We start from the raw sequence: 20940 nt of genomic DNA, 5'->3' as shown, positions 1-20940 counted from the left end.
CACATTTCATCACACAATGTCCATTAACATCCCTAAATGTTTGCCCCAATTTGAAGAATCTAAAAAGATATGTTTTTCCTTCTGCATATGCTAACAGTTATGCTCAAACGTTTTAGAAGAGAAGCTTTCCCTCTCACCTTTGTTAATCATGTGGCTGGAAAACCACTCCACGGAGAACGCAGGAGTGTGTTTAAACGGAGATACAATGGTATACACATAGGAAAGAAGGGAGGAAGAGCTGTGGTGGATAGAGATTAAGAAGGGGGGAGAAGTGGAGATTGCAGGACAAGAGGAATGACCCTGGGCAGATGGCAGACAGGTCCATGAGACCAATTTAGTGAGGAAAAGAAGACCAGTCTGTGGTTGGGGATTATTTCTAGAGAAGCCACCTGAACTGAGGGTGTACTATAGGAATGATGTCTGGCTGACACAGTTCCCTGCAGACTCTCTAAATCCATCTTGAATGGTAAATCAACCCAAACTAAACACAAATTGTCCAAATTAATCAGGGTGACATCTGTGAGAACAAAGGGAAGGGAATAGCTGTGAAACGTAATCTGAAACCAAGAGCACAGATGGTAAGATTTCTATATCCAGTGGTGCTTTGGTTACATTGAAAATAAAGTCAGATGTGGTTTCTTTAAGGCCAAGCCCACTTTGCATTGAAAAATGTAATCCAGATCTGAAGGCATTTTGGCTGACACTTCAAAGTGGGATTGTGGGTAATTTAAAGTTAAGTATTCTTTGTAAATATAGTCAGTGGTTGAAGCCGGTGTTTAATCATTCAGATCATTTTGGAATCAGGACCACTATTGTCTATGAGATGTCATGCAGTTAATGGCGCCGGTGGGGACCATAGATATAGACTGGATGTTTGTGCAACTAAATGTATGCAGAAAGAATTAATTCTATTTGAGAAGAACTGTGCAAAGTATAATCCTCATTATTCTCTTGTTTTTCAATGCATAGATAGACTCAGGTGTAATGTGGGATGGAAGGGGGTCGTCAACTGAATATCTGATAATGGAGCATAGTACATCTCCAACCCAAAAATATAAGGAGACTGAAAGCATCACATGCAGGGCACTTTCAAGTAATGCATGCATACATAGATGGAAAGTTACACATGTAAATAGATTTACTTACAAGTAATTTAATAGCTGTATCTACAGCTGTTATGAAGTCACACGCATACATCTATGTGTACAGAATGTAAGCAGTACTCTCATATTTTGTGAAAGTCATTTATACATGATCAGAGAAAGCTGTGCCCAGGTGTATTGAGAACCCAGTATACATGCAGGTTCAGAACAGGGTGTCACCATCTAAAACGGAACCCAGGGTGGCCTGAGTACCTTTCTCCCGATCCCCCGGCCCCAGCCAATGAGGGTAAAAGTACTACACTGGCCAAGTGGTTGGACAAAATGGTGAAAGAACTGCCGTCTGGAACACACAGTTGTAAATAAAACAAGAACAAAACAGTATAGAAAACACTAAACATTCCTATTTGTGCCCCCCCCTCCTGACCCGCCCAACACTCCCTACTTATCCGTGTGTCCAGAAGCACCAGCCGGAGAGAAGAAAAAAAAAGCCAAGGAAAGCCCACCCATATCAAAAAAAGGAGACAAGAGAAAACCCACAAGGGATCGCACCCACACGAGCGCGCAACTAAGATGAGAGGGGGGGTATGGGAATGTCACAATGGTCCAGGAGAAAATGGGGTAAGTACACACTTGTTTCAAATGTGAAGTCAATGGCAGTTGCAGGTTAACAATACATAGGCGAAAGCATCCAGCGGCACTCTGCATGGAACACGCACCAGTAAGGACGCTCATTTGAAGAGGAAAACAATTAGAAAACCGAAGATTGTAATTAGAATCAACAGCAGAGAGCTGACAATTATCCCCAAAAAACGCATCTTTTTCGACCAACAGTTAAACTAATTTGGATAAAGTGAACACATTCTATAAAGTGTATAAGAAGGAACTAAATTGGTAACTAGGATTTGCTCTCCTGATGAACCATTGCAAATCAACAATGGGGAAACATGTGTCGAGAGGGAACTAAAACAATTAAGTGTGAAAACTGACATTCATTGAGAAACATTGCTTATTGAATTTTTAAGTGTGAAGTTAACACTTGGACTGAATAGAACTTTACATGTGATGGTAACATGTGGAATTCACAACAAAAAATACTACAAAACAGAACTAATACATTGAAGATTCCATGTTTTTCTTGTTCTTTTTCAAAAATCACTTATTGGATCTACAATTTGAAGAGTCACCGTAACGAATTTAACCATAAAGGTTGGCGCATTGGAGTAAAACCTTATATCTCATATCAATTCACTTTCAAACTGCCAAAAGAGTGGTTGAGCCAGTCAGTAGGTGACAGGATTAATTGCATGTGTGACACTACATAAGGCCTTTTGAACTTTGGCATTCGTTTTTGGTGACCAAAGAGGTGTAATGATCGGTTGACTACCATACGGAATCGCCTATGGTAATGGTATAATAATTTTTATTTGTAAAGAGCCTATACACAAGGCAAGTGTTTCAAAGCACTCAATGAGGGAAGGAGCAAAGGTGAAAAACAACAGTCATTCAGAGCCCTTGAATTTCTGAACGATACAAGTCTGCACAGGCAGAGTAAGTGCATATAATACAATTCCCAGTGTAAATAACAGCAAATAGGTCTGACGATGATTCTGCAGTTTTTACAAGTGCATTGAGGCACCACCATGCAAGGAGGGAAGATAGAGAAGTTAGATAAACGATCTTCAAGGCATGGTATGTTCAGATCGTGCAAGTGCACAGACGGTACAGGAGAGGGGTCGGGAAAGAGGACAAGTGCAAGGGGGGGCCAGTCAGTCAGAAACTGGGATAAGTGCCGAGAGATGTCACTTTCATGGGTCATTGACCAAGTGCATCAGCGATGAGGCAAGTGCAGGCCCGGAGGCCGTGCGAGAGGACTGGCGAGGGTGCCAGGGACCTGTGAGAATCTGAGGTACATCCGGCGCCCAGTCAGCAAACTGTGCGGAAAAGACAGGAGAGAGGGATAGAGCAGATGGAGAGGTTAGCAGGCTAGAGGGAGAGAGAAGTAGGAGGAGAAGAGGAATGTTTTAAGGAGTTTCCAGAACTTAAGGAGATCAGGCTCATGACGGACGGCGGCAGGGAGGCTATTCCAGAGGGAGGCCCCTGCTAAGAATCAAGATCTCCCTACAAATCTCTGCTTGGAGAACCGGCTCACACGCAGAAGGTTGGCGGTAGATGAGTGGAGGGCTCGGGAAGGACAGTATTTAGGTAGGCACTGTTGCAGATAGGAGGGTCCCAGGCCCCAGAAAGCCTTGTGGACAATCCAGAGGGTCTTTAACTTGATCCTTGCAGCCACGGGGAGCCAGTGGAGGGATTTCAGCGCCAGAGAGATGCAGTGCCTGGGCTTGAGGCCAAGGATAAGTCTTGCAGTTCTGTTCTGGATGAGTTGCAGAGGGTGCAAAGCAGAGGCAAGGAGGTTGAGAAAGAGGATGTTGCAGTAGTCCAGCCTTGAGAGAACCAGGGCTCTGGAGAAAGTGAGCCGCTGGCAGAAGGTGAGAAAAGGAAGAGTACATCTGAGGAGGTGCAGCTGGTAGTTGGACTTTTTAGAGATATCTGAAGTGTGAGTGGGGATGGAGAGAGTAGAGTCAAAGATGACCCCAAGGTTTTTTGCCTCGCAGGTGGGGGCGGGCGCAGCTCCAAGGGAGGCCGACCAGAGAAAGAGTGGGAAAGCAGGAGCAGGAGTCCCAATGCAAATGATCTCAGTCTTACTGGCGTAGAGGCAAAGGACGTTTGCAGCACACTATGACTGAATAGCAGATTTGCAGTCAGATATGAGCGAGGTAGAGGAGGTGGCTGAGGGTGAAAGTGGCAATCACATGTGCCAGGGCAGCCATGTAGACATTGAAGAACCAGGGGGATAGGTTAGAACCCTGGGGAACGCCACAGGTGAGCAAGTTACTTTCTTACCTGGTAAGGTTCTTTCGATGGGATGGTCCGACGACGTATTCCATATCTATGACAGGTAATGTCCACAGCTGTGCTGCTTCGGAAAATCTTTGGCATCTGCATCTGGCGTCGATGACGTCGATGCGCCGTCCCCGAGGCCCTCCTCCGACGGCCGACGTCACCCGATGTGATAAGTAGGACGCACGACGCTCAAAGCCTCAGTTATAGTTTTTTCCCAGAACGTGTACCACCAGTTTTCTGCCAGTCAGACACACAAGGCCTTGCGGAACACAAGCTGCAATCGCAAAAGAAATTCTGCAGCGGGGAAGGCAGGGAGGGAGCGATATGGAATACATCGTCGGACCATCCCATCGAAAGAACGTTACCAGGTAAGAAAGTAACTTGTTCTTCGAGGGGATTGGGTCCTCCGACGTATTCCATATCTATGACAGACTCCCAAAGCAGTACCAAGCAAGGAGGTGGGAAAGAATTTAGAATACAAATTTAGCATGCCCAATCAAATTGCGGAATAGAGAACTGCCTTGCTAAAGGCCAGATCTTTGCTCTGATGGAATCGAGGGAGTAGTGACGTACAAAAGTATGTACTGAAGCCCAGGTGGCTGCATCACAGATGTGACGAATAGGAACTCCCCTCTGCAGTGCAGTAGACGGCCACACCCCTGGTAGAATCGGCCCGCAAGCCAGCCGGAGGATCCTTACCCGCCAAGCGGTAACACTCGGAGATAGCTAAAATAATCCAACGAGAAAAAGTCTGTTTCGTCACAGCTTCTCCCAAACGCTTTCCAGCGTAACCAATGAAAAGTTGATCGTCCACTCTGACCCGGGACATGCGCGAAATATAAAAGCTCAACGCTCTCCTAGGATCAAGCCTATGGAGCCTCTCCTCTTCCTTACCAGGATGTGGAGGAGGATAGAACGCCGGAAGAACAACCTTCTGGCTCAAATGAAATTCCGAAACCACCTTCGGAAGAAAAGAAGGACGAACTTTAAGGACAACCCTGTCCTTATGAAACACAGTGAAGGGTGGCTTAACTGAAAGTGCCTATAACTCACTCACTCTGCGAGCGGAAGTAACCGCAACCAAAAACACAGTTTTCAGAGTTAACAGCCTCAAAGGGCAAGAATGTAAAGGCTCAAACGGAGCACCCATAAGAAATTTAAGAACAAGGTTCAAATCCCAATCTGGTACCAGAAAAGGTGACGGAGGGAACACAGTGAGCCCTTTCAAAAACTGCGAAATTAAAGGGATTTTAAAATAGGGACACTCTTCAGACGAGCGCTTAAATATGGACAGCGCCGCCAGGTAACCTTTAATGGTCCCCACTTGCAAGCCCCTGTGGGCCAAAGAAAGCAAAAAAGACAGAACCATGGGAATGTCACATTCAAAAGGATCCACATTCTGAACTCTGCACCAGTCGCAGAACTTTCTCCAACGGCAACGGTACAGAGACTTAGTTGCCGGCCGCCTGGCCGAGAGCAACACCTCCATCACGTCTTCAGGGAGGTCCCAATCCTTTTACCTCAACCTTTCAGAAGCCAAGCGTGAAGATTGAGGGATCTGACCTCTGGATGGAGAACCTGACCCCCCTCCCGTGAGAGCAGATCGTCTCGGTAGGGAAGACGACGTGGAGGGCAGATGGGCAAGTCGAGAAGGTCCGGGTACCACGTCCTCCGGGCCCACGCCGGAGCAATGAGGATCATCCGGGAACCGAACCTCCGTAACCTCCGCAGCACTTGCGGGATGACGGGGACTGGAGGAAACGCGTACAGCAGTGGGAATGACCACTCCACCACAAACGCGTCTCCTAAGGCTCCTTTTGGAGGAAATTCCCGCAAGCAAAACCTTTCGCACTTCCGGTTGACACTGGAGGCGAAGAGATCCACTTGAGGGGTCCCCCAAAGGGCCAAGATCTCCAGGAGAATCTCCTGAGCCAGCTCTCACTCGTGAGAGATCGAGCTCTGCCTGCTCAGTGCGTCCGCCGTCTCGTTGTCGTCTCCGGCCAGATGAATCGCCGAGATCGACACTTCCTGCTGGATGGCACAGAATTCGAGCTGCATCGCCACCCTGCACAGCGGAAGTGACCCTGCCCCCCCTTTTTGTTGAGGTAGTGCATGGCCCCCGTGTTGTCCGTTAGAATCAGGACACTCTTTCTGCGCACAGTCGGCAGAAAAGCCTTCAGGGCTAGCCTGACAGCCCTCAGCTCCAACAGATTGATATGGAGTCTGGACTCCGACGGAGACCAACGACCGCTGACTGTCAACTCGTTGGCATGAGCTTCCCATCCTGTGAGGGATGTGTCCGTCACGATCGTCACCTCCGGCCAGGGCAGCCAAAATTGCCCCCCCTTCATCAGATTGCCCTCGACGGCCCACCACAGAAGGTCCCGGGCCACCGAGGGCGGCACCTGAACAGGGTCCGACAGCCTGCAGAGGACTGAGACCACTGGAGCTTGAGTGCCCACAAAAGATCTCATCCGCAGACGAGCCTCTGGCACCAGAAGAATGCAGGATGCCATGAGGCCGAGCAGTCTCAAGAACTCGGACGCTGGGAGATCCTGGGCAAAATGAAACTTGTGCACCATCTGCTGAATTTGAAGAGCCCTCACCTGAGGAGGAAACCACCGCCCCAGGGACGTGTCGAGCACTGCTCCGATGTACTGGAGCCGCTGCGTTGGTGTCAAATGGGACTTCTTTAAATTGAGGGAGAAGCCCAGCCTGTGAAGGGAGGGGCAGGTGACGGACAGATGATCCAGGACTTGCTCGGGAGAGCTCCCCCTGATCAACCAATCATCCAGGTAGGGGTAGACGCAAATTCTCCCTTTCCTGAGATGCGCTGTCACCACCACCATGAGCTTGGTGAAAACCCTCAGGGCGGAGGTCAATCCGAACGGCAGGACCCGAAACTGAAAGTGCGAGTCGCCAACCGCGAACCTCAGGTACTTCTTGTGCTTGGGATGGATCGGCACATGGAAGTAAGCATCCTTGAGGTCGAGAGACACCAACCAGTCCTGAAGTTGAAGGGCCTGGAGGACTTGAGAAAGAGTCACTATCTTGAACTTGTCCTTCCTGAGGAGTTTGTTCAAACCGTGCAAGTCCATGATGGGTCTCAATCCCCCGTCTTTCTTCGATATCATGACTGAGTGGTAGCAGCTGCGGCATTGCCCGAGGGCAAAGAGGCAACTGCCCGAGCGGCCTTGGCACCTTGAGTACCTTTATTTCCACCTCTGGCACTCCTACGATGGCCTCTTTGACTGCTAGCTCCTCTCGCTTTACTGAAGGACGAGTAATAGCGAAAGGAACCTCCCCTCCATTGCTGTCCCGTAGGATGAAAAGGCGGAGGTTGGCGAACTGCAGCGCCCAACGACTTTGCTGCAGCTTTGGAGGTCTGCAACCTCTCAAGGCTCTCTTCAGCCTTGCTGCCAAAAAGGTGTTCACCGTCAAAGGGCATGTTGAGGAGCCGGGACTGCACATCAGGAGCGAACCCAGACTTCCGCAACCACGCAAACCTGCGCATTACGGTGCTTGCCGCCATGGACCGGCTGACACAATCCGCCAAGTCCAAACCCGACTGAAAGGCCTCACACATGGCATCCTTGCCATCCTGAACCATAGCAAGGAAACCATCCCGTTCGTCCCCTTCGGGAATATGTTCAGCCGCTAATGCAACACAGTTCCACAGAGTGTGTGTGAAACGAGACAAGGCACATATGGAGTTGGCCGCCTGAAGCGCCATACCCCCCGAAGAAAACACTTTCTTCGCCCAGCCGTCAAAACGTTTGTCGTCCCTATCCGGAGGGATGGTAGGATACGACGCCTGCTTTGCCGGGGCCGTAGCCGCCTGCACCACCAAACTTTCCGGAGTGGGGTGCCTAGACAAGTAGCAGGGGTCACTACTGGCTGGACGGTATTTTCGCGACAAAGACTTGCCCACTGCCGGGAGACTCTCCGGAGCAGTCCAAGCCGCCGCCACCCTTCTCTGCAGAGCCATATGAAAAGGCAAAACCGGGTCAGTGGGGGGAGCGAGATCAAGGATGTCCGAACGAACGACATCCTGGGGGAGCTGACCAACCCAAGTACTCAGTGACCTGAGACATAAGGTGCCGATATGAAGAATCGGCATGAGTGCCAGGCTCCGGCCTACAAAACTCCACCTCCAGAGAGGTGTCCAGTCCACTGGCATCATGCAGCGACTGCCGCAGGTCATCAAACTGGCTATGGCCCGAGATAAATTCATTGGGAACCATAACCGGAACCAAGCTGCCATCAGAGCCTTCATCACCCTCAGAAATGTACTCCAGGCGGGGAGAGGAAGACCTCTGGGGACCAAAGCAGTGCCTGACCTTAGCCAGAGCCTTTCTAGGGGCAAAACCCGTGCCATGGGGCCCCTCCGACACCACCGCCTCGAAAGGCGTTGAGGGCGGCGAACGAGTCGGCGCCGGCGTCGACAGAAAAGGCGTCGACGTCTAGCGAATCAGTGTCGACGTCAGCTGCAGCGCCGCCAGCATCGGCGGCGTCGACACAGGCCTCGAAGCCGGAGCTCCGAGCGTGTCTCTCGACGACCTAGGAGCCGATGTTGTCGACGACACCCTCGGAGGCGGAGCCTCGAGAGAAATCGTCAACGAACTCAGCGCCACAGGTGTCGACGTCTTCTTCGAAGACGGCACAGGATCACGCGGTCTCTAGCGCATCGAGGACCGGGACCTGGAACGGGCATGGCGAGAATGGCTACCCTTGTCCGAGCGGAACCTCTCCCGCAAGCCGTGCCGACCACCCGAGCCCGAAGAATCGCTAGCATCTGCTTCCCGAAGGAAGCCCATTCCTCCGGTGTCGCTTGCATGGAGGGATGAGCGACCCGCCGACGGGCGGAGTCCTCAGAAGAGGACGGGGAAGGCGACCTATGCCGGCGCTTCCGGGAATACCTCTAAGAGGCGGAGGAGTGGCGAGACCGACTCCTGGAAGGAGACCCACTGGACTTCCGACGATGACGCGGAGAGTCGCCACTCGAGTCATCCGTCGAAAGCCCCGCAGACCTCGACTTCCGGGGCTTAGACACCCGGCCTACCGACAGCTTCTTCTTGCGTTCCCGCAAGGCCTTTGCCGTGAGCGACTGGCAGTCGACACAGTTGTCCGTATCATGGGCCTCCCCGGGGCACCAGAGGCAGGCGTTGTGCGAGTCCGTGACCGACATCTTGGACCCACAGTCCCCGGATTTCTTGAAGCCCGGGCGCGGGGTTGAAGACGAAGAAGACATCGCCACGACCAAGTCTTCACAACAAACCGATCAGGTTCAACGAACCGAGAACTGAAAACAGCAAACTCCAACGAGTCGAGGCGTACCGAGATTCACGAAGCGAACACGTTCACGGGAAAAATGGAACTGAGGCTATGGGCGTCGTGCGTCCTACCTATCACATCGGGTGACGTCGGCAGTCGGAGGAGGTCCTCGGGGACGGTGCATCGACGTCATCGACGCAGGACGCAGACGCCAAAGATTTTACGAAGCAGCACAGCCCTGGACATTACCTGTCATAGATATGGAATACGTCGGAGGACCCAATCCCCTCGAATGAAGAGTAATAGTAGAAGGAAAGGACCCAAGTTCCACCTGGGATGGGCGGTCGGAAAGGAAGGAGGTTAACCACACCAGAGCCTGACCTGTGATTCCCAGGGTGTCACGAAGACGTGCGGTCAGGATGTTGTGGTTTACCGTGTCAAAGGCAGAGTAGAGGTCAAGGAGAATGAGGACAGAGGTGTCAGGATTTGAAAGCCAGTCTTCACAGGTGCTCAGAAGAGCAGATTACGCGCCTCTGTATTCTCTAGAGCCACCCCGATGGTCATGGAGGCAACCAGCACATTCAGTGTGGAGGGTGAGCTGAGAGATAGCCAGCCTCTCCATGAGTTTGCCTAGGAAAGGGGTGATAGAGAGGCGGTGGTAGCTTGCCGGAATGGAGGGGTCGGCAGACGGTTTCTTAAGCAGAGGGTGCACAAAGGAGTGCTTAAGAGAAGTTGGGAAAACTCCAATGGCAAAAGAGAGATTGGAGAGATCAGCCAAGGCTGGAGCGAAAGAGTCAATGTTGTCCTTAATGGTTTTGGAGGGGCAGGGGTCCACCTGTTTGGATGAGGCCTGATGCCCGCTGGCTTTTGGTGCGTTAGAGGCACGCACATAACATAACATAGACAGGACTTGTCTGGCAACCTCATCAGGTGTGATGGGAGTGAGAGACGAGAGGAGAAGTGGTGGAAGGGCCAAGGGAGGCTCCAGAGGTGTTGGTGTATGATGTGGTGTGTAAGTGAGAGAGGAAAGGATGTCTTGGGTTTTTGCAGTGAAGTGTGCTGCCAGGGCCGAGCAAAGGCTCTTGGTGGGTGTGAGAGAGGAAGAGGCTGCTGCAGGATTGCCCAGTTCCTTACAGACTTTGAAAACTTTGGCCATGTTGTTTGATGCCACGGAGATGCAAGCTTGAATAAAGACTCTTTTGATATACAAAAAATAACATCTAGACAACTGAGGCCATCCCAGATATGTTTCAATGTCATCCGTAAAGTGCAGCTTGCAATCCTAGTTACAACACGCGTGAGATACTCTCCCGGGAATAGACAGCCCACTGGAGCAAAACTGGTGTGCATATTTTTGTGCATATTCTTTTCTCTTCTGTGATGGCACAGCAGACTGAAAAGTGATGGACTGCAAAGCTGCACATGGAAAAATCCAATGGGTACGATCAAGTGTGAGCTTTTCATGCAACGCCTTTTATTTGTGCAGTAGGGGCTCCTCCTGGGGACGCAATTTACTGTGAAGGAATTGGAGTGGTTAAATGCAGCAGCTACCTCTCTTACGTTACAATTTCTTTTGTCAACAATCAATAATACAATATTGAACTGTGATCATCTTGGGAGTTGGGAGCAGGTGTACAGTGAGCAGAGGCATTGGGGATTGTGGCCTTTAAACCACTGATGAAAAGACATCTACGCAAATGCACTCTAGAGAAATGGAAAAAGCGTGCCCTCTGTGTCAGGCTGGGCCGGTTCATCTGCTTGTGGGCTACCCTTTTGGGAAATTGGAAAGGGGCAACAGTCTCAGAGTGGGGTAGCACCCATAGCCCTTCTCGATTTACCAGTGGCATTTGATAGATTGGGCTACAAATGCCTCTTTGAAAGACTCATCACTGTTGCCTACTGTGACCCTTCATCACTGGAGAGTGGTTTACATCTTTGGTCCACTTTTGCTTGAGGAGTGTGTAAAGTCCGCAGCCTATCATGGGTGATATATGGACTCCCCTTTCCCAGTGGGCAGCATCAGTCTAGACTCACTGGTGTAATACGGAAACCCCTGGCATAGCTGATGAGGAAGGAGTGGGCAAGGCAGAATGGATTGGGCACCACTGCAGAGTTATACTTGGAGCCAAATCAAGCTAGTCAATTGTGAAATAACAAGATAGTTTTGTGGCCATCTAAGAATTTTATTCTGAACTTTGGGAGAATATCGACGACCTGATAACACTACACATTGCATCATATTGCATTGAACAAAGGTGCAGATAATATGTGTAATATCCCTTAAGCTGACATGTAAGACATTGACTGATCTGGATAAAGCAGTGTCCACAAAAGTGAAATTGAGATTCTTGAACATTGCAATAATGATGAACTTGTATGGTGTGACAAGGTCAGTGATCTGACCTTGTTAAGCAGGGATGGGAGATCCTCTTACCCAGGGGTAGTAGGCAGTGGGAGGCCTACCAGGGTGGAAGCTAGAGCCAGTCCTAACCTAAAGGGGAAAGGTGGCAATTGAGAGGGTCACATTTTCTGTCCCCTCCCTACTTGCCTGCATGTATGTGAACAGTGCCACTGTGAATCAATCCATACACTGTGAAGGCATCATGAAGCAAGACACAGACAACACATTTAAGGTTCAAACCAAATATCTTTATTTACTTAAATGTCAGGATGGTGTAAGGCCAAACTTGCCCTATGCTAAGGTGGGATTTCCCTACCTAACGAAACTAAGGAAGGTCTGAGTCAGAAAGTTCAACTTAAAAGTCTATCTGTGTCCAAAACCTATCCTGGCCCTCACAACTAAAGCTAAACAATGTGTAGAGATGTCAGCAACAAAAGAAATAGTGTTCCAAATAATATTCAGAGCTTCCTCCAGCTCTTGGCTTACTTTCCAACTCCCCTTCCTCATGTTCAAAGCAGCTTTCAAAAGACCTCGGAGCTCCCTTCCCCAAGAAGACAACACAGTTCTAAAAAGACCTCAGGGTTCCCTTCCCCAGAAGACAACACAGTTCTGAAAAGGCCTCAGGGTTCCCTTCCCTAAGGCGACAACACAGTTCCAAAAGTCTTAGGATTCTCTTCCCCAAGTTCAAAGCAGTCTCCAAAAAAGACCTGGGGGTTCCCTTCCCCAAGAAGATAAAACAGCTCCAAAAAGGCCTCAGCGTTCCTTTCCCCAACACAACAACAGTTCCAAAAAGGCCTCAGGTTTCCCTTCCCCAAGGCAACAACACAGTTCACAATATCTCAGGTGTCCCTTACCCAAGAAGTCAGCTCTTCCAGCTTGCAAACTCACAATAAGTTCAAGTCTCTTAATTCTCAAAACCAGTTCCGGACCAACTTTACAATCCTTCAGGTTCAGTTTACACAGATTGTGATCTTTCACATTCACTTCAGCAATAGAATTCACAAGTGGAGATTCTTTACAATTACTTTCGTTGGCTTTTCCAGACAGGGGATCCCCGGTCTAGGCGCAGTTGTCAGACCACATGGTCCACCCATTACAAGTCACGCAAACGATAACCATAGGCTTTCTTGCCCACACAGGTTTCTCTCTCCCTTCACCTGTGCTTTGATTTGCATTCCTTTTGACTTCTCCTTGACAATCTTCTGGCTTTACCACCACCGTGTGTTCATCCACACAACTCACTCCATGGTACCCACTCTCTTCCACCACTTTGCTTTGATAATCTTCATAAGTGCTCATCACTTTGCTTTTCACTTTATTCATAAAGATTCATTCTTTGTCTTTAAGTGTTCCTTGCGTGTATTTCAAACATGCTTTCATTTCATTCGTAGGCTCATCAAAGCTTTTCTTTAGTCCGGTATTCAAAAATGCTTTCTTTATATTCAGGTTCCTTTACTTATTTTATTTTTGCATTTATAGCAGCGCCCAGGACCCTCAGGAAACACAGCGCTAGTTACAGTAAGTGCGAGGAGACAAATTATAAAGTGCAAGACAACTTATACAGGTGAGTAAGAAAAAAGACAAAATAGGTGTGGGTGCACAATCTGGCAAAGCCGCGCCTCATGGTGCAGGGGGGCTACTTCAGGTGTGCATGAAGGCATGTAGTAGCCAGGTAAGATTGCAAGCACAGTGTGGGGTTGAGAGTGTCAAAGCCAGTAGTTACAGGTAGGTTAAATGCAAAACACAGCGCAGGGCTGAGAAGTGGCAATCCAGTGGTTATAGGTAGGTAGATGTGAAACAGCGCAGGGTTGAAGTGTCAATCTAGTAGTTATAGGTAGGTTAAATGCGAAACACAGCGCAGGGCTGAGAAGTGTCAATCCAGTGGTTACAGGTAGGGTAAATGCGTAACAAAGCGCAGGGCTGAGAAGGGTCAATCCAGTGGTTATAGGTAGGTAGATGTGAAACAGCACAGGGTTGAAGTGTCAAAGCCAGTAGTTACAGGTAGGTTAAATGCAGAACACAGTGCAGGGCTGAGAAGTGTCAATCAAGTGGTTATAGGTAGGTAGATGTGAAACAGCGCTGGGTTGAAGTGTCAATCCAGAAGTTATTTATAATTTTTTTTAAAATTTAAATCAGCTTATTACCAACTTTTAAAAAAAGAAAAACAACACATCTTTCTCTCCTCTTCCGGCTTTAGTTTTCCAAGTTGATCAAATGTGAGTCCTGCTCATCCAAAAAGAACGTTATTGCGAAGTTCAGTTTTCCATCCTCTCCATCGTGGATTTTTTTCCACCGCTCTTCCTCGCTGTACGTGGAGAACTTTGAAAACTCTGTGCCCAGAAATTTTGTTCTCATTTCTTTCAATTCCGGACACGAGATTATCAGATGTCTTATTGTCTCAGGTTCCTTCTTACAAAAACGGCAATTAATTTCTATTGTCTCTCCTTTTCTTCTTCTCCTCATATTTTTGATCTCGGCCGTATGGAATAAATTCAACCTTAATTTTAAAAAGCTTTTTCTTCTCCTCGGACAGGGGAACTTTTTCAGATACTTGGGTATCACGTTTAATGCCTTACTTTCCCAAGCATAGTCTTTCATACACCTATGGGTTGCCCTCTGATCGACCGTGTTAATCCAATCGATCTCCCATAGTTTTTTTTTTACGGCATTGGGATTTCGTTCAAGCATCTCCTTTGTCGAATTCAGTTGAGCTAGAATATTTTCACAGTTCTTTTTCCATATCTCAAACACATATTTTGGATTTTTCTTTGTGTTTGGGCTTAGTATATCAAATTGCGGAGCACATTCCTTTTGCATGATCTTCCTATAGATCAATAGGGTATTCCATTGCACTCTCGCATTAATTGATATTAAGCCCAGCTCGTATTTAATACAAGCATTCGGTGTACCTTGCGGAACTTGCAGTATTCTCCTCCAAAACATATTTTCGCACTGGGACCATAGGATGAAAGTACATCCAAACATTGCCTCAGCTCCGTGAATTAGAGCAGGGATTACTTTTGCGTTATAAAAGTTTATTATTGGCTGATAAGAGAATTTGCCATATTTTTTATGAAGCATTGCCCCTTGCACCGATAGCGCCTTACATTTTATTTTGATTTTCTTCACTATCGGTTCGTCCGTTATGCTGGCACTTATTTGTACCCCTAAATATGTGACCTGGGTTGCACACTGTATGATCTAATTTTCCAGCGTCCATCTTGGTCGACCTTTCTTTAATTGTCTCTGCCATTTTAAGTCGGAGAGCTGTACAATTTCAGTTTTTTTAGCATTAATTTCCAGCCCATTCAACTTTATGTATTTCACGAGTGCTGTTAGCTTCCGTTGGAGTCCTATTGGGGTTAAGTCTAATAAGACAATATCGTCAGCGTATTTAGCCAGCTGATATGATTTCCATTTATTTTCGGCGGAAATGCTGCGATATCTTCTAGGGCTTCCCCCACATCTGCAATTAGTAGTTTAAATAAGGTAGATCCTAGTGGGCAACCTTGTTTTACACCTCTTGATTCCAATCCAGTAGTTATAGGTAAATTAAATGCGAAACACAGCGCAGGGCTGAGAAGGGTCAATCCAGTGGTTACAGGTAGGAAAAATGCGAAACACAGCGCAGGGCTGAGAAGTGTCAATCCAGTGGTTACAGGTAGGGTAAATGCGAAACACGGCGCAGGGCTGAGAAGGGTAAATCCAGTGGTTATAGGTAGGTAGATGTGAAACAGCACAGGGCTGAGAAGTGTCAATCTAGGAGTTACAGGTAGGTTAAATGCGAAACACAGAGCAGGGCTGAGAAGGGTCAATCCAGTGGTTACAGGTAGGAAAAATGCGAAACACAGCGCAGGGCTGAGAAGTGTCAATCCAGTGGTTACAGGTAGGGTAAATGCGAAACACGGCGCAGGGCTGAGAAGGGTAAATCCAGTGGTTATAGGTAGGTAGATGTGAAACAGCACAGGGCTGAGAAGTGTCAATCTAGGAGTTACAGGTAGGTTAAATGCGAAACACAGAGCAGGGCTGAGAAGTGTCAATCCAGTGGTTATAGGTAGGTAGATGCGATACGCCTTGCCTCATGGTGTGGGGGCTACTTTAGGTATGTAAGCAAGCATTCATGGCAAAATAGGTATGAGCGCACTGCCTGTCAAAGCCACACCTCATGGTACAGGAGGCTACGACAGTATGCAGGCTAGCTTGAGAGGCAATGCAGAAAGACAAAGTAAAGTAAGTCATTGCAGGCATGTTACAGGGAGCATTATGTTGAGACACAAGGTTAAGGTGTGGTACAGACATATTACAATTTAAGCAATAGGCTGAGAGACAAATCGGTAAGTTTTCAACATGTAATACATTTAGCACAAGGTCAGAAGTCAGGATCAGGTGCAACATGTCATAGTAGGCAGGTTGTGGTGCCTGTGACATGAATGCAGTGGGATGCTGACCGGACAAGATAGGAAGATTGCGAATGAGAGATCGGATTTGCAGCAAAATACAAGTAGGTTGCATAAATGTAAGGCCATTACAAGGTGGGATGGCGCTGCACAACAAGTGAATCTGAGGGCGGGATGAAGCGAACACCTGAAGGCTGTGACGGTAGTGGGTTAAGACAATCAGTCCATAGAAGGCTTAACTCACAGCAGACCCTGCCAGAGAGGCCTAAACAGGAGGTATACATTTCAGTTGGCCGGTATGAGCCAAGTGAAAGGATCGGTGAGAGACGCCTTAGTGATGAAGTGGCCAGAGAGCAAAGGAGTGAGAGCGAACCATAAAGGATCAGCGTCTGCTTATGAAGTTGGAGGTGGCGGCCTGATCGCGTAGTGTAGACCGCTGTCATTGGAGGGTGCACATGGGTCTCATTTCATAGAAACGGGGTGTGCTAGGAACACTTGGAGGTGCATCAGAGTGGGCGGGATGGAAGTCAGGGGGGCAGGGGGGTCGATGGTGGGGTAACACACCAAATAGGTGGTATGGCGGTACACGACCTGTACAGCACATGCTAATAGTGATACACCATAGGAGGCAGGTGGTCAGGCTTACCTTAGCAGGTGTGAAAGGTGTGTAAATGTCACAGGGGATAGCGTGTGCAGTCGGTGTGGTAGCAGTATTGCAGTCCCGGCGGAGACCAGCAGAGACGCTTCTCAGTGGTCCTCCCGGCTCGAAGGGGAGGGAAGGCCCAGATGGTGTCCAATCAGGAGAGCCAGGCCCAGGGAAGGCTGAGAGCACAAGGGTGCCGTCCACACAGCAGCAGCAATCTTATGCTAGTAGTAGGGGACTCCTGTCCCAATGGAGTTGCTGCCTCAGTCTGTGCAGGCCTCCCAGATGGGAAAGGGTCCCTGTACCAGTGCATGACTGGCAGAGACGCTTCTCAGTAGCCTGGTGCAGTAACACACCAAATAGGCCCTACCATATGCCACTCATACCGGGGCCCCAGGAACGCCCCGGTACGAGTGTTCCCTTCAATGCACATGTCTATTGTTGCAGCATATGACCGTGTCCTTATATTTCTCTTATGGTCATTGACCCATCGTTCATTATCTTTTATTAGATTCGGGTCCCTGACCCTCCTTAGGTTCCCCTCGTTCGGTTCACAGCCCCTCTCATGGACCCATGCAGCACCTGTACCTTGTTTCCGGTTGCCACTGCGTGGCGTCCTGCTCAGACTCTTCCGACTCGCTGGGCAACCTTCCAATCCTTCTCTCTCAGCTCACACTGCAGTCATTGTCCCTGCTTCGGCTTCAGTGAGTCGGGCAGCAGGTCTTAGCTCCAGGAGGCACTCTAAGTCTTCCGCGCACTTGGTTTCTTGTGGTTTTCCGGTTCTTGGCAGCACCCTTAGAGAGGGCGACTCCGTCCCTCCGATGTCCCGGTTCTCAGATTCTTCTTGTGGCTCTCCATATGCAACACTCAAACTTTGCGTTCAGTTCCTCCGAGGCAGGCTTGACAAATGGTCTCGTCCTTCTAATTTCTACTTCGGGTAACCAATAGGCTGTCTCGAGCAACTAGACTGTGTATTCTGGTTCCTATAGGTATTCCTCATTACTCCATCCTTCCTCCTCGTCACACTACTGAACTGATGATTATCATAGAGTTTAGTAGTACTTTTCTTCGTCTCAGTATTCTGTTGGGACTTGGAATCCTCAATTTTACACAGATAGATAGAAGTGTGTGGGTGCACCGGGTAATGAGTGGGGTGAAAAGGAGGGAGGAACAGAAATGAAGGAGGGGAATACTGTGCTGTCCCGAGGTGATCATCACTGGTCCCATGGAGAGTTCCCCTCCCCATGAGATCCACCTGCTGAGCACCACCCCCAGTGGAACTATCGGGTAGTGTCCTCACCTCCCTGGCCTCACAGGAAGGGGTTACCCCCATGGAAACAGTGACAATACCCTGGAATACCTTAAAAGACACAAAGGAGGTCATTTTCTATTTACCGGAATATAATAGGAAGGGGAGCACGTACAGGCGCGCACTGTGCCCGCAGTCCACCCTGTGTAATATTGATCATTTTTGTTAGTGGTAGTAAATTTAACACAGAAATTCCGGAGGAATCAGGTTTTCGAGTTCCATGTACACTCATACCAAAATTCATGGCATCCCTTCCCACATGAAAATACATATGGGCGGTGTGGCTCCTGTAGCAGTCAGGCAAAAATGGAAGGGGGTGGTTGGATTGTAAATTGCAATCTGCCTCATGAATACATCTCAGTCATACAGATAGTAAGAAACGTGCAAAAAACGTTTTATGCATGGTTTTTACTTCTCTTATAGAAGGATCACAGCATATGAAATTATCCCCAATCATGAGCATCCAAGGATAAACCAGAAAGAAAGTTGTGTGTTGTGTTAAAAACATCAAAGCAACAGGGTCAGTGCATAGACACATTCAGGTTTCTTTGTTGTTGTTTCAAGGTGATACAATAAGCAAAATACCTGCCAGACGCCAATACTTGCTGCGGGTTCCGAAAATGGGCGTTTAAAGACGCGGCACATTTTTAAGGCATCCGAATAGATTTCTGTAACGTTGTTCAGCACTGCAAAGACAGCCGCCAGAGGGTAGACGCACGAAAAAAGGCTCACGTAGCCAAACTGCAGGAACAGCTCCAGGTAATCATCAAAAGTGCCCTGCAAGAAAAAAAGGAGTGGCATCAAAATGCAGTACTTATGTACAAGGTTGGTGGTCTAGATGTCTCAAAACAATGTACTTTCAGATCTGCAGGCAGCTTTTAGACAGGCCATCTCTACTCTGTGATAAATACATGAGAGTTAGAAATCAAAAGCTTTTTTTGGTATTCATTAATCTGCAAGAAGCTTTTGACTCAATCCCTAGAATAAGGCTATGGCTGTACTTGTTTCAAATGGGGGTTCTTGTAAACATTTTAGCAGCCATAGATACTTTGCATGTAGGCACCAATGCACGTGTGCGTACTTTGGTGGTGACGGTTTCTAAGGGTGTGAAGCAGGGCTGCGTCAGCGCCCCTACGCTCTTCAGCTTATACATAAATCAAATCGCTGAAGTGATTGAACAATGTGAAATGGACGCCCCATGCTGGGAGGGAGGACAATGGAAATCCTTTTGTATGCCGATGATACAGTTCTCAGCAGTAAAACTAGAGTGGGTATTCAGAAGGCGCTAAACTAAGGCTGGGCCTTGAAATTCATTTAACCAAAACCAAGATTATTCTCTGGTCAAAGAGGCGTGGAAAGCCCTTCCCCCTGCTTAGGGGCAGACGAGCTCGAGAGAATTGTATTTTATGATTACCTGTGGGTTCCCCTTGATGAAAGAGGTCAATGAGGGAAACAGCTTGAAAAGTCTTGACTTAATTATACAAGGCAAGAGGCGGCAGTGCGAGATTTTATGCATTATTGTGGTGGGAATGCAGTGCCTCCAGCACTGGAGGTTTTGAGGACTTGTGCTAATTTGTCTGCTCTGTATGGTGTAGAAATATGGGGCCAATCTGATCTTGGTATGATGGAGTAAAAGGAAATGGCTTTGCTGATAGAACTTCTCTCTCTCCCAAGAAGTGCACCTTCTCTGGATGGACTTGGCTTTGATGCTAAGTTGCGCCCCTTATTGTATTGTTACAAACTTTGTACCTTACCCGCCTTTGGAACTTATAAAGAAGCTCTTTTTGATGTGTGTGCGCAAGAAGGGGCTAGAGAATGTCCATGGGTCAACTATGCATCCAATTTAAGTGGAAAACTTGGTCGCCCCCAATGCTTGCCTTTGAAGCCCAAGAATAAACAGAAACGCAAGATTGCATTAAGCAGAGGTATAAGGATTGGTATTACAAGGCTAAATCCTTAGAGATCGACAATGAAATACCTCAAGCTGAAACACTTGTATGGCCAACAAAAATCCCTATCCTGTATTGATGATAAAGCGAGGCTAGGGATACTTTAGCTTGCGGCAGTTGTAAACTCCTTGGCACAGATGATTTGTCCATATGTAGAACGAGTTGAAGACCTTACGCACATTTCGTATATATGTCTCCTGTATCGGAGCTTGCGCCACAACTGGCTTGACCCTACTTATAAAAAGTATAATTTAAGAGGCACCAAAGAGGCTTTGGAATTTTTTCTATGCACCCAAAATAGTTCTGAGCTCCAAACACAATCGTACTTTTTGAAAAATACTTTGCGCTTGAGAAAGAAATACATTCTGCAATTGATATGTCATATTTGACCTGCTTTCTTTCTATTAGTGTTTTTATTGTTCTTATTTTGCATTTTAATTGTTATTGTTATATTTGACTTTTGATATTTATGCTTTTATGGCAACGAGCCGAAATAAAGATATTACTACAAGTACACTTGTCAAGATATGGGATTGACCATGGGGGCCTGTTTTGTGGGTACTGCAATGTACTAACTTTGCTGAAAATGTTGGGGGGACATGACATCTAAATGAACGTGGGACAAAATGATGTGCCACAAATGTTGGTGGGGGCGACACCCTAGCCCCTCCCTAAAATGACACCCATGAACAGATGCAGAGAATGGGAAACCAGGAGATGAACTCCAGGGCGGGCTGCTCCCAGATACAACGTTATTCTACTCACACATCAAGGATCTAGAAGACATGTTACATTCACAACAGATCGACTCAGCACAACTTGCGACTAAGTTCCACTCTAAGTAACAGTTCTTTTGTTTAGACTGTTTTACTAGACTAAACAGCATTTAGTGTACACCTTCTACTGGCAGGAGTCACCAAGCTTTTTTCTAATGTCATTCACGCTGACATCTGAATACAAAGG

General features: G+C 47.9%; 1 protein-coding gene across 3 annotated transcripts in view; it reads right to left on the bottom strand.

Moving 5' to 3' along the window:
• ANO10 (anoctamin 10) overlaps window positions 1–20940 on the bottom strand; it is a 1555753-nt gene that overhangs the window by 897787 nt on the left and 637026 nt on the right. For all 3 annotated transcript variants that reach the window (XM_069648836.1, XM_069648835.1, XM_069648837.1), the window contains exon 10: window positions 18614–18805. In XM_069648836.1, the coding sequence (XP_069504937.1) occupies window positions 18614–18805 (192 nt within the window). The remainder of the gene's footprint in view (window positions 1–18613; window positions 18806–20940) is intronic.

The sequence above is a fragment of the Ambystoma mexicanum genome, chromosome 2q (genome assembly GCF_040938575.1).
Source record: "Ambystoma mexicanum isolate Mex_15411 chromosome 2q, UKY_AmexF1_1, whole genome shotgun sequence".
NCBI lineage: Eukaryota > Metazoa > Chordata > Amphibia > Caudata > Ambystomatidae > Ambystoma > Ambystoma mexicanum.
The sequence above is the reverse complement of the archived record's forward strand: the minus strand, read 5'-3'. Positions and strand labels throughout refer to the sequence as shown.